The 26,771-nt window shown below is 57.5% G+C and overlaps 2 protein-coding genes across 9 annotated transcripts in view; one reads left to right on the top strand and one right to left on the bottom strand.

Annotated features, from left to right (window-relative positions):
* The window catches only part of VDAC1 (voltage dependent anion channel 1), an 88,521-nt gene extending 87,375 nt beyond the window's left edge, over positions 1–1,146 (bottom strand). Inside the window, exon 1 of the mRNA XM_040971747.1 lies at positions 1,128–1,146. The gene's annotated coding sequence lies outside the window, so the exon portion shown is untranslated. The remainder of the gene's footprint in view (positions 1–1,127) is intronic.
* On the top strand, positions 581–26,493 carry TCF7 (transcription factor 7). Of its 8 annotated transcripts, none has more exons than XM_040971658.1 (11): positions 581–968; positions 1,078–1,144; positions 1,546–1,679; positions 18,897–19,008; positions 19,825–19,915; positions 21,543–21,635; positions 22,821–22,940; positions 23,270–23,447; positions 23,546–23,653; positions 24,003–24,051; positions 25,043–26,493. In XM_040971658.1, exons 1-11 carry the CDS (start codon positions 720–722, stop codon positions 25,354–25,356), a joined length of 1,515 nt encoding a protein of 504 aa, XP_040827592.1. In that variant the 5' UTR covers positions 581–719; the 3' UTR covers positions 25,357–26,493. The 8 variants fall into 8 exon arrangements, with proteins under 8 accessions (XP_040827592.1, XP_040827608.1, XP_040827600.1 ...); XM_040971674.1 differs by having other exon boundaries at positions 582–968; positions 26,187–26,493; XM_040971666.1 differs by having other exon boundaries at positions 582–968; positions 23,285–23,447.
* The last annotated feature ends 278 nt before the right edge of the window (positions 26,494–26,771 follow it).

A 26,771-nucleotide genomic window follows, 5' to 3' on the forward strand; every position in this document is an offset into this window, starting at 1 on the left:
TAAGGGGCGAGGGTCCTTCCTCCTTGTCTGCTTGGCTTGCGGCCCCCACATGGCTAAAGAACACCGCACAGACGTGTGATGTGTGCAACAGGCGTTCGCGCCGCTTGGACAGGAGACCCGGAAGCAGGTCCCAGACTGGAACACAGAGATGAAGGATGCGGCCGAGAAGTGGTGGGGTGGGGGGCGTCCTAACCCTGCTAGACCCCTAGCCCCCAAAGACCCAAGATCCAGGCACGGTTCCAAGCCACTCCTCCAAATTCTCCAAGGGTCCCAGCGGCAGAAGCGCACGGGTGCGGGGCGAGCGTTCCCTCTGGAGTCCCTGCACTCGAGGCTCGGCCCCCGAGGCCCCAGGACGCTGCCCCGCGAGGCGAGCCCTTTAAGACGATGCCCAGTGGGCGCGCCCCGCGGCTCCCGGGAGCGGGGCCGGCAGGACGGCATGGCCCCTCCCCGGCAGGCCCCGCCCCGGCGCCCGCCCCGCCCCCGGCGCTGGCCCGGCGGCGCCTTTGATGTGCGGACCCGCCAGCTCCCGGGCGGACCGCGCAGCCCCGCGCCCTCGGCCCGCCGCCCGCAGCCCGCCCAGGCGGAGGCAGAAGCCCGCGCGCTCGGCCCGCCGCGTCCCGGGCTCGCAGGTCCAGAGCGGGGGCTCGCCGTCTCTCACGCCGCCACCACCACCACCGCACCCCGGCCGGCTCCGCGCCCCGCGCCCCTCGGAGCGCACCATGCCGCAGCTGGACGCGGGCAGCGGCGGCACGGGCAGCGGCGCGGGCGGCGGCGACGACCTCGGTGCTCCCGACGAGCTGCTGGCCTTCCAGGACGAGGGCGAGGAGCAGGACAAGAGCCGCGACAGCGCCGCGGGCCCCGAGCGCGACCTGGCCGAGCTCAAGTCGTCGCTCGTGAATGAGTCCGAGGGCGCGGGGGGTCCGGGGCCCGGCGCCGGGGCGCGGGGCGAGGCCGACGCGGCGGCCGAGGTGAGCACCGTGCGCGTTGCCGCCCTCCGAGCGTCGGGGAAGGGGGCTGTCTCCCCGTCCCTCGGGCGTCCGGCCCCTCACGTCCCCCCTCTGTGCTCTCTCTCTGCAGGCGCTCGGGCGCGAGCACGCTCCACAGAGCCTGTTCGCGGACAAACTTACCGAGTCCCTGGCGGACGGTGAGTGTCTCGGGCTGGCTGCGCCCTCCCAGGCCGGGCCGGTGGAAGCGGAGCCCCGCGGCTGGAGGGGGCTGGGGTGGGGGCGGGGAGCGCCCCGCTGGAGGGGGCGGTGGGACGGGGGCGGGCTTCCCGGGCGCCGCGGGCTCGAGTCACTTCCGGTGCCCTGACCTTTATAGGAGTAAACAGACCCCAGCCGCCGCCTCTGCCCTCTTGCCCAGGTGACCTGCTGCTGCCCCGTCTCGAGGGGCGAGTGTGGGGTGGGGGAGCCACGCAGGAAGCTGGGCACGCAGTGGACCCCCTCTCCCTCAAAGCCTGTTGCTTCCTTCAAGCCCCCCCTGCTGATTGTGGTGTCCTGGACCGTGGGTGGGGTCGGGGGTTCTGAGCAGCGGTGGCTTTTCCAGGCCTGAAGGCCCCGGAGTGCTCTGGCGGCACCATGTACAAGGAGAGCGTCTACTCTGCCTTCAACCTGCTCATGCACTACCCGGCCACCCCGGGGACCGGGCAGCACCCGCAGCCGCAGCCGCAGCCCGCCCTGGTAAGTGACCGCAGCAGCCAGTGCGCGTGTTTGCTCCTGCCTTGCCCACTTCGGTAGGTGAGAGACCTGTGCCTGGCATGAGTGCTGGGCTTGGTCCCTTCACCGTACCCTCGGGATGCTGCAGGAGCAGGCACAGATCCTGCCCCTGAGGTGGCGGGGGCAACCTTTGCAGAGCACCTGTGAGCAGAAGCTCCTGAGCTCTGGCCTTTGCTGTTGGCTTTCTCCCTGAGGCTGGGAACAACGCCCCAGTCACCGCGCAGGAGGAACGCGCTGCCCTGGGCCATGTCCTTGCCGGCCCAGTGATCGCGACAGACAGACGGCACAGTGTGGGAAGGCTTGCTGGGGCTGTTGGGATGGGACTGGCCGAAGGAGTTTGTGAATGAAGGCTGCTTTGAAAGAGTGTGGTGACGGTCGCCGGCCTTGCCCTTGTGTCCCTGCAGGTGTGTGTGGGGAGTGAGGGGTATGAGAAACTTACACTGAGGTCCTTGGCCCTGACACACGTCCCAGGTGGAATGCAGGCCGTCCTCAGCTGGTCCATGTTTGGAGGTGACGGTCCCAGGAGCTGTGTGCTGGGAGGGTGAGCAGTGTGGCTCTGAGAGTGTTTCCTGCCCTCGATAGTGGAAGGTGAGGCAGAAGGTGCAGGCTTCTCCCTCGGATTCCAGGGTGCGGAGCTGGGGCCAGCTGGCCCTGAGTGTCCTGGCTGGGTGCTGGGGGAGGCCATTTGGGTCAGCCTGGGTGCAGTCCCCATGAGGTGTGGTGGACATCCTCTCCCACTGCCAGCAGGGCTGTCTCAGGGCCTGGGATCACCATGGTAGCTCCTGGCTGGACATCAGGCACTGGTGTTCCTGGCCTGGGGCCATCCAGCCAGCTGGGCAGGTGGGGGCCATTTGGTGTCCTGTGGTTGACATGAACGGACGGAGGGGGTGGAGCTAGGGGCCACAGCGCTGCTTGCCTGGCCAGGCTTGGTTAGTTTAACCTCAGGGTCTTTTTCTCTCAAGCCATGGCAGACATTTTGCCATGCAGCCAGTGGCAGGACCTGCGCCGCCAGTGGCAGGATCCGCACCCACCCCCACCCCGTTGCCCTGTGACCAGAGAAGGACAGTCTCTGGCCCTAACCTTCTGAGACCTGTGCTTGGCAGCTGCCCTGGGGGCTGGGGACCAGCTGATGCAGGGGTGACAGCAGCCGCGGGAGATGGGTGTGAACCTTGGAGGCCAGAGACCCTGAAGTAACCCTGGTGTTACTAACAGCAAGCAAGAGGGCATGCATTGCAGGAATGATCAGTTTGGCCAAGCTGAGCAAGTGGAATGGGCTCCTCACCCTTCTCCCGGCCTGTGGGTCAGGAGTACACAGATTCCTCTTGGTAGATCAGGTCCTGTCTTGGAGGGGAGGCCAACGCACTACCCTGCTGGGGCATCCACGTGGGCCACAGAGCTGCCTGGGGTGGACCTCCCACATGAGGCTCTCCTGCTCCTCAGCGGACAGGCCACGCCATGGAGACCTCCCCACAGGCAAGCTCAGACCTTGCCAGAAGCAGTGGGCTGAGTGCCCAGCGTCCGGCCAGCTGTCGTGCGGCAGGGAGATGGGTTTCTGAAAAGCTGACTGCTTTTTGGCATTTGCTTCTAAAACAAATGTTCTAAGGGGAAAGTGGGTCAGAGCTCATTCACGACTGGTATTGGTCAGCTGCATGTGGAAGGCCAGCAGGTGCCATCGTGTGTCGTGTTGGCTCTGCCCTGTGGACAGGGTGTTGCGTGGGCAGCGAAGTAAGTAGGGCCTCACTCCCTAGGCACACACAGGCTGTTGGAAGCCTGAGCCCATTGGTCTGCTTGTTAGGCAGTGGTCCCCGCCAGCACCTTCTCTGGGTGCTGCATGCAGGCTGCGGCCCAAGACCACCGAACCACTTGGCTGGTCTCGTGACAAATGTAAGGATCTCCACAGTGGATGTTTGTTGGTCAGGGCGTGTGCAAAGGGCTTGGAGCAGGCTTTGACAGGGTCAGGACTGCGTGTAGGGGCAACAGGTGCGTTCTGGAATGAGGTGCTGGTGGCAGCTGCACACTCTTCCTAGCATGCCTCAAACCTCCAGACTGAGCATCAAGACATGGCAGCCCATGTGGCTCAGGTTGTGAGGAAGACCTTGGCAGTGCAGTGGGCACTCAGCCCACTGCTCCAGGCATGGTTCTAGCCTGCCTGTGTGGAGGTCTCCAGTGGGGCAGCCCCAGGGGCACCCTGCTCAGTGAGGAGGCCACAGGGGCTCCTGCAGGGTCATGGAGCCAGGTTTGCCACCCCGGCTCCCTACAGTCTCCTGGTGCCAGGCAGGCTTGGATCTCATGAAGAAGTCACTGCAAGCCCACTGTCAGGCCTGGAACCAGGAGCCCTGGAGAGAGGAGATGACATATACCTGCCTGTGGGGGCCACTGTGCAGGGCAGACAAGGGCACCTGGTGGGGCACCAGCCTGAAGGTGGGGACACCCATTCGGAGGCAGTGTGGCACCCCAGCAAGCAAGAACCAGTGCTTCTGGTGGCATCCAGCTGGGTGCAGGAGACAGACAGAACAGCCAAAGCCTATTTCAGCTAGGGGAGGACTATTGCTGAAGGTGCTGCTGGCCTGGAGGGGGAAGGGATGGTGGCCACAGCAGTAGCACCCTGGATCCTCACTGGCTGGCTCTGGGCTGCCTTCCATGCCCACCTACGGGGCCGCCATGTCTTCTCCAGGTCCCTCCACTCCACCCTCAGCTCCACCTTAGCCCACATCCATGAAGTCCTGTTGGTCACCCAACTCAGGCTGCAGTGGATCCCCATTGCTCTTAAAGCAAAGTCCAGACCCCTCAGTGCAGCCGGGGTGCTTCGGGGCATGGTTGCCCTGCTGGCCATGCTTAAACCAAGGACAGCCTGTGTTGATTAGTGTGAACCCTGGAGGCCTCATCTGCTCGCTGGCGTGGCACCTCCTCCCCCCACATACACCAGATGTGGAGAGAGGAGTGAGCAATGTCAGGGAAGTGCCAGGGAGAGGCCAGTGTGGTGTGCTGCAGGTGGGAGCAGCTCCCCCCTGCTCCTCACTGTCTTGTCTCCCCACACACATCCCCCCTTGGGGACCTTGTGTCTGCTTTGTGGCAGGGGACCCAGGGCCTGGAGCTTAGGTGTCTGTGCCCTTAGGCTGCCCTGCCTTATCCTGCAAAGGCACCCAGGCCCCGATTAACTGGAGAGTCCATTCCAGAAGCCCCTGGTGTGAGCGTTGGGAGTTGATGTGCTTGTGTAAGAACAAAGGGGGAAACGGTCTTGCACTCTTGTATTCCTGTACTTGCACTCACACACACACACACTCCCACCTCGTCCCTCACCCTGTTGGCGAACGCGTTCCTGAGGTGGGGGATGCAGCCCCCAGCCCCTCTCACGGGGCAGCTGCTTCTCCTAACCAATGGGCATGTGGACCTTGTGCTGTCGCTCACCACTCACCAGCCAGACAGTCCCCAGACCACAAGAGTTGCAGTGTTTTGCTTCCTGGTGGCCCCCTCACCGTGGGTTCCAAGCCCTGGTCTTTGCTTGGCTGGTGTGGAGTTTGTCGTGTTTCTTTCCCACCTTGGATGCCCATGATGTCGGCCCCTCCATTCCGCTCCCCACAGGACCCTCTGCTTTGAGGGTGGCTCTCACACCAGCCTTTGAGGCCCGTCCTGCAGACCCTTGTTAGAGCTGGGCTTCCTACTCCACCTGCAGGTCGGGGCAGTCTACCCACTCCTCTGGGAGGGCTGGGGAAAGGGGACATCATAAGGTACCCCAGTTGGTGACTGGAACCTGGCATTCCACCCCAGCTTCTGCAGGCTCCCAGCCAGCAGGTGGGGATGTGCGTGGCGGCTCTGCCCACTTCAGTTGCTCAGGGATGGGACATGAGGGGCTGTAGGTGAGGATGGTCCCCCTCTCCTTTTATGAGGGGAGCCTGCGATGGGCTGTGAGTGGCTGGTTTATAGTTATGCAGAGCTCGGGTGGGGTCGGTCCTCCTGCCATGCAGCCACACCCCCTCACACCTTGTGGTGGATGCTTCCTGCCGCTGTGTACAAGCCCCACACCGCTGGAGGAAACAGGTGCTGTAGCAGCTCACGGCCCTGACCCTGCTCCTGCATAACAGCCAGTGTGGGATTCTCAGGAACTTCTGGTGGGGAAGAGGGGTGAAGGGAGTGCTAGAAGGCAAAGCCCTTAGTCCAAGTGCAATGCCCTAGCCACTCTCTGCTGTTCCAGCCCTGAACCAGCTCTCTCAGGTAGTACCACTGGGCACCTCCAACCCTTGGTCCAACAGGGGACGGGAGGAGAGGATGCTGTAGTCGGCACAGTGCTGGGGAGGGCCAGGGACTCCTGCTGGGGCTCCTATTGGCCCCTGGTTCTTGGGTGCAGGGTGGAAGAGGGTGCAGGGCTGGCCAGTGAGGGCCAATGGAGAGGCTTCCTAGGGCAGGGACCCATGCACAGCGGGTGGGGAAGGGCTGTAAGTGGACACAGAGTGCTTACAGAAGGCTGAAGTTTATTCCCAGCCACTGAAAGAGCAGCCTGAAACCAGGGTCTGCGAGCAGTGTTGGGAGGCTGGGGAAGGGCCAAGTGTCCAATGTATGACCTTGGTGCCCCGGCTTTGCTGGTCCTGGATATAGTATGTTGGTATTGTGGACAGGCAAAGTGGTGCAACCCTACAGATGGTTTGAGGTAGACACTGGAAGGGGCAGCAAGGGAAGGGCAGATAGGGAGAACAAGTGTGCTGGCCTGGGGAAGCAGGGGACACTCGGGCAAGTGTGCCTCTGCAGGAGCTGTGGCCCTCTGCCTGCTCTGGAGCCTTGGCAGTCTGCCAGCTAAGGGGTCGATGACTTGTGGTTCTGCAGGTTCGGTGGACCCAGGGAGGGTCTCTGAGAGCCCAGGTTAGCTCTAAGCATTTGCTGCCTCATCTCAGAGACCCGTCAACGCTTGGGGTTGGGACCTGGGAAGCAGCCTCCCTCTCATAAAAAGGTGTGGCCCGCATCCGCCTCAGCATGCAGGTAGTCTGTGGCCAGGCCACACCGTGCATGCCCTGCTCAGAGGTTCCCGTGTAGAGGGCGTGGCCCTTGCTGGCTGGGGACCCTGGCCAGGGGCAGCACTGGGAGTGGTGTCACTCTGGCCCACTCCTCCGGCTGGGAGGGTGCCCTTGCGACCCACCCGTCCCACCCACAGAGACTGCTAGGGCTGTGCCAGCTTAGTGGCATACTCTGAAGTCAGTGGCTCTGGCTCCCCAGCCAGAACTCCCTGGAGATCAGAGGGACAGGCGCTGCCAAGTCAGCTTCCTCCTAAACGTCCCCAACCCCCACCCCACAGAACAGCCAGCTCCCAGCTGTCTCTCCAAGGGCTGGGAGTTGCCCGCCTCCCACGCTGTGTGCTTCTTAGTGCCGTGTGTGCGGCAGAGGCCGCGGGCACAAATGGGCAGGAAGTGGCCCCAGGGAGCAGTGCTTGTGGGCTTTGGCGGCTGGCGCACAGTGAGGGCTGCTCTGGCACCACTGGGTGCCACTGGTGACAAAGTCACTCCCTCTTAGGAGACAGTTTGCTCAGGAGACAGTTTGCTGTGATGTGGAAGCCCTCTTCCCCATCTCTCCTTGCCTGCTTGTGTGACTCCAACAAATCTGCTAGCTTCTCTGGGACTCAGTTCCTCTGCCTGGGGTGGCCAGGGGGCCCACCTCCTCTGCAGGCGAGAAGGGGCATGGAGACAAAGCTCAGGAGCTGGAAGGGGGCTGCTGACGACCTCTGACCTGGCCCCGGTGGCAGACGCCCAGTCCCCCAGGCTGCTGTGTCGCCGTCTGCGTTGCGTTACCACGCTTTGTCAGCTCCACAGCATTTGCCACATGAAAGCCTGGCTCCTAAAAATAGCCACTCCCAGGGGACGCTGCAGTGGCAGGGCTCAGCTGACCTCAGCACGCACACCCACTGTCAAGCCACCTCCCTCTGCAGGGAGCCCCAACTGGCAGGGCCACTGCTACCCACCCTGCCCATGTGGGCAGCCACTGCCTGGGGCCACTTTATCTGGGCACATATCTTCTCCAGCTGGTGCTGATGAAGGCTTCAGATCTTGAGGCCTGCCCAGGGCAGAGTGAATGGGGCAGGTGGGGTTTGGGGAGGAGGCCTCTTAGGGCCTGGCCTGGCTGTAGGAAGCCAGGGATCCTTTCACAGATGGGGACACTGAGGTGGGGCTGCCCAGAAGGGGGCCAGCCTGACGCTGTGCTGGCCACCCTTGGGTGCTAGATGGGAGGGCTGAGGGGCAGGGCAGCCCTGGGCCTGTGAGCTGCCAGGGTTGACTCTGCCCTACTCTCTGTGGGTTCCCTCTCCGTATGGTCTCTGACCAACTGCAAACCACTCTTTTCCCTAAAAATAAACACACTTATGGGATTGGAGGAAGCTTTGTAGCTATCAAAGGAAATAATAGGGTGTTTAAGAAAATTACATTGCGTTTTAAATAACCAGCATGAAAGTCATTAAGTTTGAAGTTTCATTCAAATCAGATGGCTCTGTGGCTGGCCCGGTGGCCAGGCAGGCGGAGGCCGGGTGGGCCCTCTGGGACAGTGCAGGCGGCCTGCCGAGAGCCTCAGGGCGGCCCAGGGCAGTGGGAGCCAGGGCCCGGGTGGGGCTGGCCACAGAGTGTGTGGCAGTATGTGTGCCTGCTGCGACAGCTACCTCGGAGCTGGCTGGCTGGCTGGCTCTGAAGCATTGTGCGGCCTGGAGGGCAGTCCCAGTGATGGAGTATGAGGACAGATGATACAGGGAGGGAGAACCAAGGCCACAAAGGCTGGTAGCCATATTGGTGCAGGAACCTCAGGGATGGCAGGTTGGATCTGCAAGGACTGCAAAGGACCTGTGGGGGCGCTGGGCCACACCTGTCCTACCTGGACTTAAGAGCCCAGCAACCGACCCAGCACACAGTGGGCACTCGGTAAATAACTAGTGGAAGAGTAATGGAGAAAAAAGCTCTTGAGTGGGGGCTCCCCAAGTGCCAGGTCTGTGCCAGGAGAAAGGCAGAGTTACAGAGAGACAGAGAATAAGATCTTCCATCTGCTGGTTCACTTTTCGAATGACCACAATGGTTGGAGCTAAGCCAATCTGAAGCCAGGAGCTTCCTCTGGGTCTCCCATATGGGTGCAGGGGTTCAAGGACTGGACCATCCTCCACTACTTTCCCAGGCCATAAGCAGGGAACTGGATCAGAAGCAACTGGAATAGGAACTGATGCCCATATGGGATGCTGGCGCTTCAGATAAAAGCTGAGGTTGTTAAGCCATAGCGCTGATTATCAGGATCTTTATTTTATTAATATTTATTTAAAAGAGATTTCCCATTAATGGGTTCACTCCCCAAAGGCCTACCACAGCTGGAACTGGGCCAGGTTGAAGCCAGAAGCTGGAAGCTTAGGTCTCCTGCATGGGTAGTGGGGTCTTCTTTTGTTTTTTTTTTTTAGATTTATTTTATTTTTATTACAAAGTCAGATATACATAGAGGAGGAGAGACAGAGAGGAAGATCTTCTGTCTGATGATTCACTCCCCAAGTGACCGCAATGGCCAGTGCTGCCAGGATCCAGGAACTTCCTCCAGGTCTCCCACACAGGTGCAGGGTCCCAAGGTTTTGGGCCGTCCTCGACTGCTTTCCCAGGCCACCAGCAGGGAGCTGGATGGGAAGTGGAGCTGCCGGGATTAGAACCGATGCCCATATGGGATCCTGGGGTGTTCAAGGCGAGGACTTTAGCCTCTAGGCCATGCCGCCGGGCCCAGGTAGTAGTGTCTTCTGCTGCTGCCCAGGCTACAGCTGGGAGCTAGACCGAGGTAGGATTCCAGGGTATGGGACACAGGCATCTCTGGTGGCAGCTTGATTCCCCTATGCCACAACAACTGCCTCAGTGTGCCAGGGGCTTTTACTTGCAGAATTCAGGCCTTTCCATGCGTACTTTGCTACCCCAAATTTGCAGGTAGGGCAGTAGAGGCTGAGGTTAAGAATGCCGATACCTGGCCTGGCGTAGTAACGTAGTGGCTAAAGTCCTTGCCTTGAATGCGTCGGGATCCCATATGGGTGCTAATTTTTTTTTCCCAAATATTAGCATTTTATCATGATGCTTTTTCTCATTTCAAAAGGACACATGTGATATGAAAATACTTGATTTTTTTGGAAACATACTGTTTCAATTCTTAAACATTGTTGGAACTTTCTCTTGGTTAAATGTAATAGAAAATAGCAAATGGCATTTAAAATAATCAAAAGGGTGCCAGTTTGTATCTGAGCTGCTCTACTTCTCATCTAGCTCCCTGCTTGTGGCCTGGGAAAGCAGTGGAGGACAGCTCAGAGCCTTGGGATATTCTTAGAAGATGCTCCTGACTCCTGGCTTCTTATCAGCTCAGCTCAGCTCCATTCCAGCCATTATGAGCACTTGGGAAGTGAATTAGTGAATGGAAGATCTTTGTCTCTCCTCTCTGTATCTGACTTTCCAACAAAAATAAATAAATCTCAAGGGGGAAAAAAAATGCCTGTTTCTTCATAATCAGGTCTTCTGGGCCCTGTTGGGTCTGGCATGCACAGGGATTGGGGTGTGCAAGCTAGAACTGAGGCTGGTCCTCGTCTGTGGGCTGGGAGCTGGATGGTCTGCATCCCCCTGGCCCCAAGGAGGGACATTCTTGCTGCTTCTCCTGCAGGTGACCTCCTCGCTCTAGAAGGGTCTGAGCCCAGGGCCAGGGTTGTGCTGCTGGGAGGCAGGCTGGCAGAAGGAAGGGGAGTTGGTATTGTGCGAGCAGAAGGCACCCAGGGCAGAACAAGCTTCTGTGCGGGGTGGGAGGAGAGTCGGGAAAGGTGGCAACCTCCCTCCTTGCTCAGCCCTCCTTGGAGTTCCAGGGTTCACTGGCATGGTTTCCCCTGGGTCACAGGGAATGGCCTACACAGAGGGCGTCCCAAGGCACAGGAGCTGCCCATGGGACAGCACCTGCCACAGCCACGCTGTGGATTTTTGTTTTAAATTGTTCGATCAATTGATCTGAATGGCAAAGAAAGCATCCGAGAAAGGGAGAGACAAAGACCTTGCATCTCCTGGTTCACTCTACAAATGGCTTCAACAGCCAGGACTGAGCTGGGGTAAAGGCAGGGCCAGGAACTCCATTCTGGTCTCCTGCATGAATTACAGAGATGCAAATATCTGAGCCATTTCCCACTGCCTTCCCAGGCACATGAGCAGGAAGCTGGATGGGAAACGGAGCACTGGGGACTTGAGCCAGTGGTGACTAAACGGCTTCGCCACAGCACTGGCTCATCAATGGGCCATTTTCAGGGTGGTTTCATCTAACCTCTGCCTCCTGTCCCCCTCACTGTGGTGGCTGCAAGTCTACTGGGAGCCCCGGGATTTGGCTTGAGAACAGTCAGGCAGCAGGCCAGAGGAAGCCAAGAGCCAGTATCCTTGACTTGGCACAGAGCTGGCTTTCCTGACAAGCCTTTGTTTGAGGACTTGCTTATTTTTGCCTTCTTTTCCCCTTTTATTTTGCCCTGAAGTATAAGAGAATATTACATTACTAGGGACCCAGCACAGTAGCCTAGTGGCTGAAGTCCTTGCCTTGCAGCGTACCAGGATCCCATATGAGTGCTGGTTTTTGTCCTGGTAGCCCCACTTCCGCTCCAGCTCTCTGCTTGTAGCCTGAGAAAGCAGTCGAGGACGGCCCAAAGCTTTGAGACCCTGCATCCAGGTGGGAGACCTGGAGGAAGCTCTAAGTTCCTGGCTTCAGATCAGCTCAGCTGCAGCCATTATGGCCACTTACAGAGTGAATCAGTGGACAGATCTTTCTGTCTCTCCTCCTGTTTCTGTATATCTGGCTTTCCAATAAATTAAATAAATCTTAAAAAGAGAGAGAGAGAGAATATTACCAGTCTCTTGTTCTTCCTCACAAGGTGTAGGAACACTTGTGCTTCCAACACACTGCCTGCAAATTTGAACCCAGGTCTCACTGTGTTCCCAGCCCTTCCCACGATGCCACCCCTGGGGCAACACGTGGAACTCTTTGTCCTGCCCTTCCCCTCTGTGTCTGTGAGAGCTGGCTAGTGTGGTTTTGTGTGAGGCTCCCAGCTTACCCTGCTGAGGGGGCTGTGCCCCAGGGCCCCAGTGTCACCACAGCAGCTGGGGAGGAGCGCGCTGTCCAGGTGGGGCCAGGAGCCCCCATCATCTCCTCTGCTCTTGTCCGTCTCCCCCTCGAATAGAGCACTAGACTGAAGCCAGCACCCCCAGGGCCTGCACTGGTGGTAGCTGGCATTAGACCTCAGTGACTCTCCGACCATGGCCTCAGGACAGAACTGTCCCCTGCTGCTGATACAGGAACTCAGGAGACCCTTGGCTGTCTTAGCTGCTATGCCACCCTCAGGCCAGTGCTGGCTGGCAGCCCGCTCAGCTCCACCTCTGGCCTCAGGCGCCTGCCCTTCTAGACCAGCCTGGGGAAAGCCACCCTGCACCTGCCCCTTCCCCCTCACACAGGAGGGGGCAGAGCACAGGCCAGGCCCGAGGGAGGAAACCAGGATTTCTTTTTTTTTTTTTTTTTAAGATTTATTTTATTTTTATTGGAAAGGCAGATATACAGAGAGGAAGATCTTCCATCCGATGATTCACTCCCCAAATGAGCACTACGGTCAATGCTATGCCGATCCGAAGCCAGGAGCCTCTTCCGTGGGTGCAGGGTCCCAAAGTTTTGGGCCGTCCTCGACTGCTTTCCCAGGCCACAAGCAGGGAGCTGGATGGGAAGTGGAGCTGCCGGGACTAGAACCGGCGCCCATATGGGATCCCGGGCATGCAAGGCGAGGACCTTAACCACACTTCTTTTAGTCACTTGCAATCAAGAGCCAAAAATCACCAAGCAAGTACAGGACCTCTTCGAGAAGTTCCTAAAAATCTTGTTATGAAAAACCTGTTAACTTTGCACCTCAGCTCACCTTTGATTCTGTTTTCCCAAGAGCTTTCTGAAGTCTCCTCCTAGGCCTGGGCACGGCCACACTGGTTTCCAGCAAGGCTACTGGGCAGGTGTTGGCAGCAGATGTGTGGCTGGGAGGCCTGTGGCTGCAGGGTGACAGGCCAGACGCATGCCTGGATCTGCACTGCTTGCTCAGGGGCCTGGGGTAGCCACTGAACCCTCGCCTGTCACTTTCCTTGGCCACAAAATCTCATGCACAGCACACGGTGGCTGGGCAGTGTGGTATATCACGGGGCGGGCTCTGCAGAGCAGGAGAGCTGCTTTCTGCATGTCTTCCACCACCACCCCACCCACACCCAGCCTCCCCTCCCCGATCCTACTGCTAGAGCCAGACCAGGTTCCGAGGCCACAGTTGGGCAGCGTCACAAAGGGACTGAGTGGAGAGATGCCCAGCTCCAGGCTGCACAGTCCCAAGTGTGTCAGCAGTGTCAACTCGCAGCTCAGCTGCAGCAGCTCCCGGAAGCTTATATTTTCCTCTGAAAACATCCTGTCCTGAGGGGTGTTCACTTCAAAGAGGAGGAAGGAAAATACAAGTAAACGAATGCCTCACAGAAACCACTGGAGGCCATGGCCCAGGCCACTCAGCTCTGTGGGGCCCTTCTAGCTCTGAGGGTGCTTCGGGGTCAGGCTGGGCCCCAAGCAGGCCTGTGGTTTGCCAAGGCTGTATACAGGGGCTCCAGCCCTCAGCTCTGCTGTGACAGAAGCCCTGTTATCTGATGTCAAAGCCAGGCACTGCTGCACTGTCCATGCACAATTGGCAGGGCTCTGGCAACCGTGGTAACAGCCTGTGCCCACAGGCAGGGCTGAAGTCTCTTGGTCCAAGAAGGTGTGGCCCCCAGCCTGTCCGTTAGTGGTCATGGTACCAAGGCTCTGTACCCTACAGTGGTTTTCTGGCACAGGGCACCCAGCATGCTGTGAGTAGGGAATTTAAGGACCATCCTCTGGAGAGCACCGTGTTCTGGGCAGCAGGGCCCAGAGCGGGGTCTCCTCCGGTGTTGACCTTGTTGGCCCTCCCAGAGCTCTCAGCAGAGGTGGTGTCTGCACGTGAGCCTCCTTTGTGAGCAGCTCACTGTCAGGGACCTGAGCCTTGGGGAACATAGCACACACCACTTGGCCTTGGCAAGTCTGCATCCATGGTGCTGTGTGCAGAGGCCTGGAGCCATGAGAGGGCTCTAGGAGCTGATGAAGGCCAGAGTGGCTGCTCGGGCCCCAGGCCTGAAATAAGCCTGAATTGGACGAGCCTGGCTTCTGGCAGTGCAGAAAAATAAAGGAGAACTGAAAGGGTCCTTGTGAGCAGGGCCACTGTCAGTGCTGTACAGGGGAGCTGGGCCTGCCCCATGCTTCCCACACCGGGACCTCTCTCTAGGGATCCTAAAGGGGCTGTGTACAGAGTACAGCATGCGGGAAGAGGAGGTGGAGGCCAGGGTTCTCAGGCACCATGCAGGCAATCCCTGTCCCACCTCACTGTATGCTCAGCTCCAGTCAGGAAGCTTGTCCCTGGCACAGCCATGCTACTGAGACCTTAGCTCACACTGGGACCCAGTGAGGACTCAGACAGACAAGGCAGTAGGCAACTTGGTGCCATGGGGTCAGTGCCACAGTCTGGGCAGGACAAAGAAAGGTTCCAGGAAGAGGTCTCACAGAGGGAAAGGGATTGATTGGCATGTGAGGGAATTGTTTCCAGGTAGTAGGAACAGCAAGTGGCATGGAATAAGGAAGAGGGGAAGTCAAGGACATGGGCTGGCTGGCACTGCCCATAGAGGGTCCGGTGCTGTGTGAGTGGTGGCGGCCCTGGCTCTTCACATGTGGCATGGAAAAGATTGTGCCTGGCTCAAGCAGATGGTCCTGTGAGGCACTGGGATCTCTGGGCACTTGGCAAACAGCACACTAGCCACAGCAGTAGCTGACCTATAGTCAGTCTGTGCTCCAGATGGGGCGTGAGGTGTGGAACTGGCATGAGAAACAACCTTTTTCCTGAGGGGCCCCAAGTTAGCCCTGTGGCAGGGAATGAGTAGGGAAAGGTGTTTGTGCTGAGAGTTGGCACCTCAGTAGCGGGAGAGACTGGCATTGGCCTGGGTGTGGCCATGAGCAAGGGAGACCTGTCTGGGACTGTGGGGGCATGTCCAACTGTCACCATCAAGTAGGCGGCTGTGGCTGAACCCTCATGGGACATTTCTAGGGTCAGGGGAGCACTGGCCAGGCTGGAGAAGGCAGAGTCTTGAGTCTAAGAGAGGGGCATCCCCCCCCCAACACCTGCTCCCTACCATTCTGTCCACAGTAACCTCAGGGCCTTGGCAGTGTTTTCAGAGACTCCCAGAGGGCTGGCCCTGGGCCTCGGGTTCCCTTTCTGTCAGTGGGGACAGTGTCTGAGCTGACCTGCCTAGCCAATGCTTTAGCTGCTCTCCTTGCCCAACAAATGATGGGAGCTCACCCTGAGGGGCGGCAGCCAGGCCCTGCAGATCCCACGCTGGGGATCATCTCCAGCCACAGGGAGGCTTTTTCAGTCCCTCAGGCTTCTGGCCACAGGAAACAGCAACTTTCTTTGGCTGGGAGAGTGCTGTGGGGCTTGAGCAGTTAGGGGTTTTTAGAGTCAACCGTCACAGGCAAGGGGCTTTCTCCGCTGGCAGGGGCAAGGGCCCTGGGTGCGCTCACAGCTTCCACGTAGACCGCTGCGGTCTACAGGGAAAATGCCGCCTGTGTTTATTTTTCACCTGCGACTGCAGGAAGTGGGGGTGGACTTGGCAGGGTGGGGACAGGTGACAGGAGACCTCAGAGCCAAGGAGACCTACCTTAGGAGACCCCCTTCTCTCCTCCCGCCTGGCCCCAGCTGCTGACCCAGGGTGGGGCCTTCTAGCCACAAACAAAAATGCAGCACACGAGCAGTGCAGGAGCATCAACAAGTCCTGGACCTGGGTGTCACAAGCCCCAAGTAGAGTAAGGCAGTGAGGTCCAGGGCATCCTAGCGCAGGAGTCTGGACAGCTGACTCGCCATGTGCTGCTGCCCTCTGCCATGCTTTGTGCACTTACTGCCTGCCCAACCCTGAAAGCCATGAGACGGTGCCATTGGTGCTTCCTTCCTTTGGGGGCTGGGCACAGGCACCATCAGGTGAAAGAGGGTGGGAACATGCCAGGCCCCAGGGAACCCCACCCAGCAGCCTGGGCAGCCTGGGCAGCCTGGGCAGCCTGGCCCTGGAACAGCCTTGTGCCGAGGCCCTGGAGTGGGATGTTCTTCTAGCTTAGGAGGGAGGGGGCCATCTGCCAGATGGTTCAACCCCACCATCGAAAACAGAAGACTGGGCTGACAAGTGACACTAAGAGGCAGCTTACATGAATGTGGGAAGGACTGGCCAAGGCCCTCAGTACCCTCCCCAGCCTAGGCCCTCCAGCTTCCTGTGGGGTTTCTGCCCCACCCTGCCCACCAGCACTCTCCTGTGGTTTGGCTGTAGCCTCCCGTTTAATGAAGCTTTGCACTAGTTTCCCAGGAAAGGCTGGTAGTAGACAGCAGGAGCCCATGCCTACCAGGCATCTCCCACCCCTCTGAAGACAGCAAATCAACAGCTGATGGCTGTCCCTGAGGGTTCCTGGACCCGCCTGCACTGTGCTGTGACCTGGCGAGGCTTGGGGCAGCCAATGAGGGTCAGTGCTGGCCACTGTTCAGGTGGCAGGACTCTCCAGGACTTCCTGGCCAATGCTGGCCCTCCCTAGGAAGGGGTGGTTCACTGAGAAACCTGCTGTGGAGCCCCCCTGTGCCCTGCAGCAGATTCTGGGTGGTGTCTTCCTACAGCTGGCACGTTGGACCAGGCTGCCAGGGGCTTGGAGTTGCCCCCCTTGGCCAGGTACACCTAATTTGTTCTCAGAGGGAAAGCCAAAACCAAGGCTGGATGGCAGGAGCTCAGGCTGGATTCCAAAAGCCCTGGTTCTTACGATGGCTGCTTGTTCCACCTGCTGGCCTGTAGCTCGAGGCATCTGTGCCCTTGGGTGGAAAGTGTCTGCTAGGGTCCAGTGTTTGTGACGAGTGGACCCTGAGGCTGTCTGCCTGCTCTCGGCTGGCATGAGGCCTGTTCAGGGCTGATGCCATCTGGCCAACAATGTCCTGGGAACCTGTCTGGTAAGTAGGCCCCTAGGGGTTTTGAAGCTGGCGGGACTGAAAGTCTCATCCCCACTTTGAAAGGGGAGAAACTTCAGGCCTAGAGAAGGGATTGGAACGGCTCAGCACCCCATGTGCACGGGTCAATGGGCCTCCAGCTTCATGTCATGGCATGCTGAGGATGCAGTCCTTCGAGTGAGTGCAGGAGGCTGCTGGAGGCCAACACGGCATAGACAAGTAGGAGGGACCGAGCTAAGGATGGAACCAGGCCTGTTTCTAGAGTGCTACAGGTTCCAGGGCCAGACAGCGAGGTCTCTGGCACCTTCACACCTTCAAAGCTGAACAGAAAGGACCCGACTCATATGGCTGCTGGGTGGAAGGTGGCTGAGGACACAAGGAAGGAGGCTGCCACAGTCATCCAGAGGAGAAGAAATGGCGGCTTGATTAGGCTCACAGTGGGGAGGGAGGAAGCGCTGGTTGGGTTGTAGGTCTGTTTTGAAGGAATTGCTGGCAAGTTGGATATAGGATGAGAGAAACCAGTCTAGGAGGAGTCCATGAGCTCCAGTCTGAGTAACTGTAATGCCAGCACTGCCAGTAAGAGCGGGACAGGGAGGAGCATCTGGTCAGGACACCTGGGGTGATGTGTCCTGATTTGGACCTGCTACATGTGGGGAACATCTTGCACCCCTGAGCACAGTTAAATAGGCATCTGGAAAGTGGAGCTCCTAGAAGTGGAGACTGGAAATGGAAACGTGGAATTGTAAGGTAAAAATGTTCAAAACTGTAGTCTGGATGGGAGAGTGACTGGAAGCTGGAAACAATGCCACTGAGGACAGATGGGTGTGTGTGTGCGATTCTGGAATCCCAGTGCAGAACCTGTTCCAAGCAGGAGACATTTGACAGCCAGTAGCTGGGTAAAATGAAGGCTGTGTGCTGACCTTGGGGTCTAGACTGTGGCAGCCACTGGGGTCCAGTGGGCATGGGGCAGCTCCCCAGCTGGGCTAGAGAGAGAGAATGAGCAAAGAACTGGAAGCACCAAGAGGCCAGGTCTGTTGGGTTTCTGTAAAGGGAATAACATGACGTGGGCAGGCTTGCAGAGATCTCGGTCCAGTGCCTGGCATGTGGTAGGTGCCACATGTGTCCGTATAGCCTCTCCCCTTCCAGACATCTGTCAGAACACTAACTCCTGTCTGAGCATAGGTGAATCTCACCTACTTCTGTTATGCAAGGATATTCCTGGTGCAGATAGATGGGCCTGGGCCTGACTGGTGGCAGTGGCAGCACCATCCCCAAGACCTGAGGGAAAGAGTGCAGCTTATAGGCCACAACAGGCATGTGGGAGAAGATGGCCAGCCTGGGCTGCTGCTGGCCCTACAAGGGGTGGGAGCCTATGCCCACCTGTGGGCTCTGCCCTGGCTATGGTGGAGTTTATTCTTACCCTGCACTGCCCAGGAACCTGTGACAGACTCCCTTACCTGGGTCACTCAGGCCTTCCACAGACCTGGAAATGAAGGGTTCAGGAACTCCTTCATTACCAGGAAGGGAAACAGGAGCTCTGAGGTTGTCTATCTACAGTGATCAACAAGGTAGGGAGGAGGCCAAGGGAAGCCAGGTCCTGGGTTATAGATGGTACCTGGCCTGTGCAGAGCTGGGTGCTGGCCCTGGCAATGATTCCCTGTGTCCAGGTCATGTTGGCTACCCCCTTCCCATCATGCTGACTGAGTCATCTCAGGACAGCCACACAGCTAGTGTGAAAAGTAAGAGTGCTGCAGTGCTCAAGAGACAGGAAGTGCGGGGGTAGGGGGCCCTTCCCTGTGTCAACAACCCAACACGGGCCTAAAGCAACTAGGGCCTTGAGAGAGCAAGCTGCAGTGCTGATGCCTGGGAGCTGCCCTGAGACAAGCCCCTGAAGCTTAGAGAAGCTGCTGGAGCGCTGGGTCTGGGTGGCCCAGAAGGATCCCTGTACAAGCAGGTGCACGCTGCAGAACTGAGGGCCCAGAGACAAGGGGAGACTGTCTAACAGATGTGTAAGTGCCTGGGCAGCTTGGGGCCCATGGTCCTTGGCAGCTCCCTGGGGCTCTGCCTGTATGCACAACTACCACCCTGAGACTCCTTCCCTCCAAGACTCCCACATTCATGCTCCCCTTCTCACTTTTCAGCACAACAAAGCCAATCAGCCCCCTCATGGTGTCCCCCAGCTGTCTCCTCTCTACGAACATTTCAGCAGCCCACACCCCACGTCTGCACCTGCAGACATCAGCCAGAAGCAAGGTATGGGTCTGGGATGGGGAGGGGCCCAGTGAAACTAGAGTAGAGTTGGCATGTAGAGCTGGCTTACAACCAGGCAGTTGGGACCATCCTGTAACAGGAGAACCTGGGCTGTGCAAACCTAGGATCCCAAGAGAATGCTGTTAAGACAAGACTCCAGGGCTGGAGGGCACCAGATGGTGGGGGAAGGTGATACCAGGCCAAAATATGAAGGCTTCAGGTTGAGCTAGAAGCCTAATTGGATCACTGGACAGTCACAGTAGCAGGGTGGAAGCAGGCATCTACCCTGCTGATGGCCGTAAACCAGAGTCCCTCCCTCCACAGGGAGAAAGTGGAACGTGGTTGTCATGGTTGATTCATCGCAGCCTCAGGCCGTCATTCTGAAATCCACCATTGCCAGCTGTGGGAAGCATGCTGACTCAACTTGGGGGACTGGGTGGTGCTTTATTGTCCAGGCCAGGCCCATGAGGGGGGTCTGCCTCTACTCAGAAGGCCAGGCTGCGGCCCCCACAACTCCCACCCCCCCCCAAAAAAAAAAAAACAAGATCCCAACTATGTACTAGCAGTAGACCAGGGAGTATCAAGGCCAGGCCTCTCCCTCCTGAGTGACTCCAACTCTACCTCCTGGACAAGCAGTGTCCTAGTCCCCCAACTTCTCTGTCCTCAGTTTTCTATCAAAGGGCCACTGTGACACCAGCCAAGTCCTGGATAAACCTCTGGCTTAAGGGGCTAGCATCTCTGTGGCAGCCAGTGGGTACAGTCACTGCCGACAGGCCTCCATGGAACAAACTAACTGCTCACCTGCTCTCACAACCACAGGAGTTCCCAGGCCTCTGCAGACCCCTGACCTCTCTGGCTTCTACTCCCTGACCTCGGGTAGCATGGGACAGCTCCCACATACTGTGAGCTGGTAAGTGTGGGTGTAGCGGGAAAGGGATACCATGGCTGGGAGGACCTGTATTTAGCCTTCCATTTTGCCCTTCCCCTTTGTGTCCAGTGCAGATGCTGAGGCTGGCCAACAGTTAGGTCACCAGCCTGCCTGTGCACCAGGATCCCTGCAGCCCTTGTAGGTGCTCTACGGGTAGCTAACCAGTCCCATATCTCAGTCCTATTGCATCTGAACTCTTCCTCAGTGTCTGAAAGCCTTGGCCTGCTTGTATGCCCTGGACAGAACTCTGGGCTGCCATGGGACTTCCAGAGCCATGTGCATGTGAGAAAGGATGGGTCTGAGAGGGAGGGGACTTTACAGGCTGCTGTTTACATGGCCTCAGTGCCTTCCTTGGCTGAGCTGCTTTGGGGTCAGTGTACTTTATATTTTTTCTTTTCAAAGATACATTTTGGAGAGAGGGGAAAGGAGAGATCTTCCATCCATTGCTTTTACCCCAAATGGCTATAATGCCCTGCCGAAGCAAAGAGTTTAAAACTCTCTCCATCTGGGTCTCCCACATGGGAGCCAGGGTCCCAAACACTCAGGCCATCACCAGTCTTCCCAGGTTTGTTAGCAGGGAGCTGCATCAGAAGCAGAGTTAACAGAAATGGGAACCAACACTGATATGGAATGCTGGTGCCTCATCACAGGCTCTGGGGCAGTGTACCTTCTTGCTTGTGTGGTATTGGTAAGCCTGCCAAGAGGGTCTCCTAAGGCTCGACCTGGGAAGGCTGCTTGGTCAGCAGCCCCAAATGGGCAGAAGCCTGTCCTCAGTAGGAGTTAGGCTTTGACCAGAAACTTGGCCCTTAGGTCATCAATGACACTGACCTGGACTAAGGCAGTCAGTCACCTAAGAGCAGGAAAGGTTGGTTTCCCGGGAAGGGGAAGCCTACTAAGAGCGCTGGGCCCCTCACCCCCGTTCAATCCATACTTCTCGATTCTCTTTTGAACTCCCAAGTGGGTAACAAGGGCTCAGGGCCCAGACAGAGAAGTGGCCAGGTCAGTCTCTTCAAAGCATCCCTTAGACCAAAGCTCCAGATACCAATGGACTTGAAGCTACAGCTGATGACTCAAGGTTCCAAAGAGGGGCTTCTGGCTCAGGGGAGGGAAGCCAGGGGTTCTGGGTACTGGAGCACTGCCAAAACCAACAGTTTGTCACCCTGGCCTTAGAGCATAGTCTGCCCAGTGGGCAACTCAGGCAAGCAGCTCCATAATAGAGTTAGCTTGGTTAGCTGTGCTTTGATATGGGCACTGCAGCTCAAGTTCACCTGGCTTAAAGAAGAAAGGTTCTCTAGTTAATTGACAGCTGAAGGACCAAGAGTTGAAGTATGCATGTGTACACCTAGGGCATCAGCACTGTACCATCCAGGAAATGACACAGACTAGAAAGGACAAGGGCCTGCTAAGCTGGATCCCAGGAGACAGCTGTCCTTTCCGTCCCTAAGCACCAGCACACAGTGCCCCCTGGTGGCAGTTGCTTAGAATACTGGAGAAGGCCTGTCAGAGGTGCATGTACCTCAGACTGTGGGTCAGATAGAGCAAGGTGGGAAGTCCTTCCCCAGGTCTGGCCAGGAGCCAGGCTGCTAACAGCTGTCTCTCCCAACCACAGGCCCAGCCCTCCTCTCTACCCCCTGTCCCCTTCCTGCGGATATAGGCAGCACTTCCCTGCCCCCACTGCAGCCCCTGGCGCCCCCTACCCCAGGTGAGTCCCCTCTTGCAGCCAGGCTCCTGCTTCTGTTGCCCAGGCTTCAGTGCCCACACAAGGCCGAGTCAACGCCAGTGCTTGCCCTGTGTTAGCTGTTTGTCCACCTGTCCGTCTGTCCTGCAGCCCTGCATCTGAGAGCAAAGCTAACAGGCGTATCAAAGGCTTTCACTCAGTCTATCCTGGCTGGACAGCACATGCCCACCTCTGTTCCACAGCTGCTGGGGGCACCTGCCAGCCTCTGGCCTTAAGAGCTGCTCCCTGCTTGGGATCTCCCATGTGTATGTGTGCAAGTGGTGTTACGGGGCAGAGCGCCCCTCCCCCAAATGCCCAGAAGGTGAAGAGAGATGTGTGAGCGCATGCTTCTCTACACTTAGCCCACTCCCTCAGTGACAGACCTGGTGCCAGGCATACAGCCCAGGGATCTCTGCTGGAACTCCCAGAGTGAGCAGTATGACCACAGCCCCAGCAGATAGAGGAGAACCCACAAAGACTCCAGTGCAGTCTGAAGGATTGGGGAGCACCACTGCCAGAGGGGGGAAAGAGAGGAGACAGCTGCTGTAGGGCTAGCTCAGAGTGGGAGGAGATGGGGCTAGAAATGACAATAGGGTGTGCTTTTGTGCGAAGGGAATTTCAGGATCTTTTATGCACTAAGCCACAACACTAGTCCCTTGTTAAGCCATTTTAAAGTCACCCTGGAGAAGGCAGCACCATGGCACAGATTAAGCCTCTGCCCACAGTGCCAGCATCCCATATGGGCACTGGTTTTCGTCCCAGCTGTTCCACTTTCAGCTCAACTCCTTGCTAATGCACCTGAGGAAGTAACAGGTTGGTCCAAATCCCTGGGACCACACACTCACATGAGCAACACAGAAGCAGCTCTGGGCCCCTGGCGTCGGACTGGCCTAGCTCTAGCCACGTGGGAGGTAAACCAGCAGATGGAAGGTCTGTCTTCTCTGTAAACCTGCCTTTCAAAAAAAAAAACCTTTTAACTACATGGAAAGACATAATAATGTACATTTTTGCAGTGTCTGTGCAATGTGTTGGTTGGGAGAATGCCACTGCCGTGTTTGTGTGGGTGGGGTGTCTCTGCTCTCCTGTGTCTGTGTACTGCACAGTGGCCACTGTGTGTATCCAGGGTTGGGCCTGGATCTCCTGGCTGAAGGCTAATTCTCCTGCTTGCAGGTTCTCCCACCCGTCCCTGATGCTGGGCTCTGGTGTACCTGGCCATCCAGCAGCCATCCCCCACCCTGCCATCGTGCCTCCCTCAGGGAAGCAGGAGCTGCAGCCCTATGACCGCGGCCTGTGAGTGCAAATACAGGCCCTCGGGGAGGGGTGGGGAAGTGGGCTGAAAGTGAGCAGTTCCTTCTGTCAGCTGGGGTACACCTGCTTCCCCCTAGGCCCCAGACTTTGTGGAAGGACTCTGCAAGCCCACCTGTGGCTCTGGCTAATGACGGTTATTGAGGGCTCAGCAGCAGGGTGGGGTGGGGTCGGTAAGATGGGAAATCCTTGTGTGTACTTTTGCCCCTTGGCTGTAGTATGCTTGTAAGGAACAGTTGTTGGCTTAGTCATGTGGGGGCACATAAAACGATCCTGTTTACTGGATCCACATTAGAAGAGGATGATGATGTCAGGCGTGTGTCCCCCAGGAAGACCCAGGGTGAATCCAAGGCAGAGAAGGAAACCAAGAAGCCAACCATCAAGAAGCCCCTGAATGCGTTTATGCTGTACATGAAGGAGATGAGAGCGAAGGTCATCGCAGAGTGCACACTGAAGGAGAGTGCTGCCATCAACCAGATCCTGGGCCGCAGGGTGAGGCTACGGGAAGGGGGGTTGGCAGGGATGGCTCCTTTGTGCCGGGGCAGTGTCTGACTCCCTGACTCGTGCCATCTGTTGCCTTCCTGTTGCAGTGGCATGCGCTGTCGCGGGAAGAGCAGGCCAAGTACTATGAGCTGGCCCGCAAAGAGAGGCAGCTACACATGCAGTTATACCCCGGCTGGTCGGCGAGGGACAACTATGTGAGTGGCCAACAACATAGCAGGTGTGGGCAGGGGAAATTGCAAGGCGCTTGGCCACAGGCCTCCTGTTGCTAACTCAGGAGAGGCCAGGCTGGCGAACTGCTCCTAGAGGCAAGCTCACATCCTGTTCTGCACTCACACTGGGACTGTCACCCAGTGGTAATCTGGGCCATGCTGACAGGGCCAAAGAGCTACTGGAGAGCAGATGGGGGAGCCCCTAAGAATATATCCAACAGCACCAGGGCTCTACATTGCCTAGAACTCTAGAAGCAGCAAGGCTGGACAGCTGGCTGAAGACAGAGCAGCCACAGCCACTCACAACTGAGCATCTTCCCTTTGTTCTCGGCAGGGGAAGAAGAAGAGGCGGTCGAGGGAAAAGCACCAAGAATCCACCACAGGTGAGGCCTGGCCCCAGCAGCAGCAGAGGCGCCTCTTCATATCCCCATTTTAAGAGCAGTTCTGCTCTGACCCCATGGGAAGAGGCAGAGTAGTTGGAGACCAAGGCTCTCTAGAAGCAAGCCTCAAACATCTCAGTTCAAATTCCCATGGCAGGAACAGCCATATGAAGTCCCAGAGAAGACTTGAAGGAGCTGATTCGTGTAGCAGTTGGTGTGCTCCCTACCGGAGACGCTAGAGAGGAAATAACTGCTTAGCCAAAACCTGGCTGCAATTGGGGACATGCTGCCCAGACAAGAGATTGATCCAGACCTCAGGCCTAGGGCCATTACTCTGTGCAGCCTGCTGGCTAGTGCCTGCCAGTTTTCATGGCTGTGTAAAGTGCTCTGTGTAGAGGACCCAGGAAGCCTGTACTTCACCTGCTTCCCAGAGGTGAAGTCTGCTAATTTGGAGTACACCTCCAGGCTCTTCAGCTGTGTCACCCCACCGAGGGAAGCTGGAGGCTTGGACTACCACAGGGCAAGGTGAGGCCTAGGCCCTTCCCCCTGCTTCAGAAGTGTACAGAATAAGCGTTAGCTTTTGCTTTTTCCTTTGAGGGAATGTGGGACCAGCCAGTTGAACTTTGGCAAGAATGAACCAAAACTGAGTAAAATGAGCAAGAAATTGTGCAGCAGGGGTGGATAAGACAGCTAAAGAGGCTCCAGAAGCCAGAGAGGAACCAGCCTGTGAGGAAACCCCCTTCCCCAACATTCCATCCCTTATTCCTCCCCCTGCCTCTGCTGTCCAGCTGGGCATCCATCTTTCCTAATGCCTTACTCTGAGCCCTAGGGCTCCCACGAGGGCTGGCTGTCAGAGTGCCAGTCTGCCTATGGGGGCTGTGGGATATCTGTGATTGGCTAACACTGATGTTACCTCTTCTTTCTGGGCCCTGCTCTGCCCTGCTGCCTGCTCGCCCTCTGCCCTGCTCTGCCCCTCTGGCATGGCTGTGAGCAGACCCTGGCTCGCCTAAGAAATGCCGTGCTCGCTTTGGCCTCCACCAGCAGACGGATTGGTGTGGTCCTTGCAGGTGGGTTTCTCCCCACCGTCATTCTCCCTTTGCTTCAAGCTGCCTCCCTGACTGTGTGTGTCTGCTGAGCCTTCTCTCCTCCAGCCCTGCAGCCCTGCCATGCCCACATCAGGGCACCTCCCATCAGAGTGAACATTGCACACAACTTATGTCTGTTGGAAGGAAGGGAAGGCAGGTACAACAAAGGGGCATGGTGCCAGCCAAGTCCTTACCTGTTTCTCCCACCACACTGAGGGCTTGAGTCTCTGACCCTTGGCACTTCATAACTCTATCTTGATATCATGTACCTACTGAGACCAGAAGGCCAGGGAAGAGTAGTACCACTCCAAGCTGTCTCAGCCAGAAGGACCTGTGCCATCAAGCCTGTACATCCCACCACTTAATAGTAACAGTTGTGGGAGTTTAAAAGGTTTACTTTCCACATTCAAACTGGCTCATTCAGGGCCAGGTCTGGCAATACTGTGGCTAAAGTTATACTGGCCCCAAGAACACTTATCTACCTAGTCTTTTAGTATGCCTTATCACATTCTCTGTCCAGGGACCAAATAGAATTCAGGGTGTGTGCACAGGCAGATGCCAACTTTGGGGCAGGCCTGTCCTTAGAAGGCACCCCTCCCCATCCATTCCATGCTACTTGGGGGCAGCGGGGGGTGGGGGGGGGCGTACCTGTGGCCACAGAACTCTGCAACAGCAATCGCAAGAAACAAATTTCTTCTGCTAGCCCAGCTCTGAAGACTGGAATTATTCATTGAAGCAGCCCCTTCCCTTAGTGTGCATCTGAGCCACACACTCACAGAGGCAGCAAAAGCCCAAAGGCCCAGACCAGGAGAGGCTCCCTAGCGGCTCAGGCCTGGCTACAAAGGGTCCTTGTACAACCTTGTGGCTGTTGTGAGAACTGCACCTATCCCAGGTCTGGGCCAAGTCCAAAAGTTCGACTGAAGACTTGGGCATATCACCCAAGTCACGGGGAAAGGAGGAAGCAGGGCCTGCTCGAGGACAGCATTTTTTGGTTGTGGTGTATGACTGTGAATTCACCCTCTGTTTACAGATAACTCTCTTCACTATTCCTAGGAGGAAAAAGAAATGCATTCGGTACTTACCCGGAGAAGGCCGCTGCCCCAGCCCCGTTCCTTCCGATGACAGTGCTCTAGGCTGCCCTGTGTCCCCAGCTCCCCAGGACTCACCATCATACCTTCTGCTATCACGCTTCCCCACAGAACTGCTTGTTAGCCCTGCAGAGCCATCACCTACATCCCCAAACATCTCTACTGCTTGCAGCCTCCCAGCTCCCAGCCCCCCACAGGCCTCCCGCAGCACCCTGCAGAGTACACAGGCACAGCAACAGGAATCTCAGAGACAGGCAGCCTAGCCTTGCACAGGGACCCACCCGAGAGGAAGCGACATGGCCCAATCACATGGAGCACAACCTGAGTCCTAGGGTCCCATACCTGAAGATTTCAGAAGCTGGTCAACTTTTACCTGAACCCAGGCCCAATTCTAACTACCCCAAATGGTGGCATTCATATTCTGTGTTAATGCCACCTCATGAAGGGCATGCCTTGTGCCTGTGCCAGCCACATGCCCCCTGCTCCCCCTGCTTTTCTGCTGTAGGTCGTAGATGGGCTGGGCTGAGCACAGCTATGTCCTCGACCCCCG

The sequence above is a fragment of the Ochotona curzoniae genome, unplaced genomic scaffold (genome assembly GCF_017591425.1).
Source record: "Ochotona curzoniae isolate NIBS_2020 unplaced genomic scaffold, NIBS_Ocur_1.0 contig_1, whole genome shotgun sequence".
Taxonomy (NCBI): Eukaryota; Metazoa; Chordata; class Mammalia; order Lagomorpha; family Ochotonidae; genus Ochotona; species Ochotona curzoniae.

Excerpts from the sequence above, each read along its gene's own strand:
- TCF7 (XM_040971658.1), top strand. The coding sequence starts at position 720 with ATGCCGCAGCTGGACGCGGGCAGCGGCGGCACGGGCAGCGGCGCGGGC. Across the intron at positions 19,916-21,542 it reads CTCCCACATACTGTGAGCTG|GCCCAGCCCTCCTCTCTACC; the intron begins GTAAGTGTGGGT and ends TCCCAACCACAG. Across the intron at positions 22,941-23,269 it reads CAGCCCTATGACCGCGGCCT|GCGTGTGTCCCCCAGGAAGA; the intron begins GTGAGTGCAAAT and ends TGATGATGTCAG.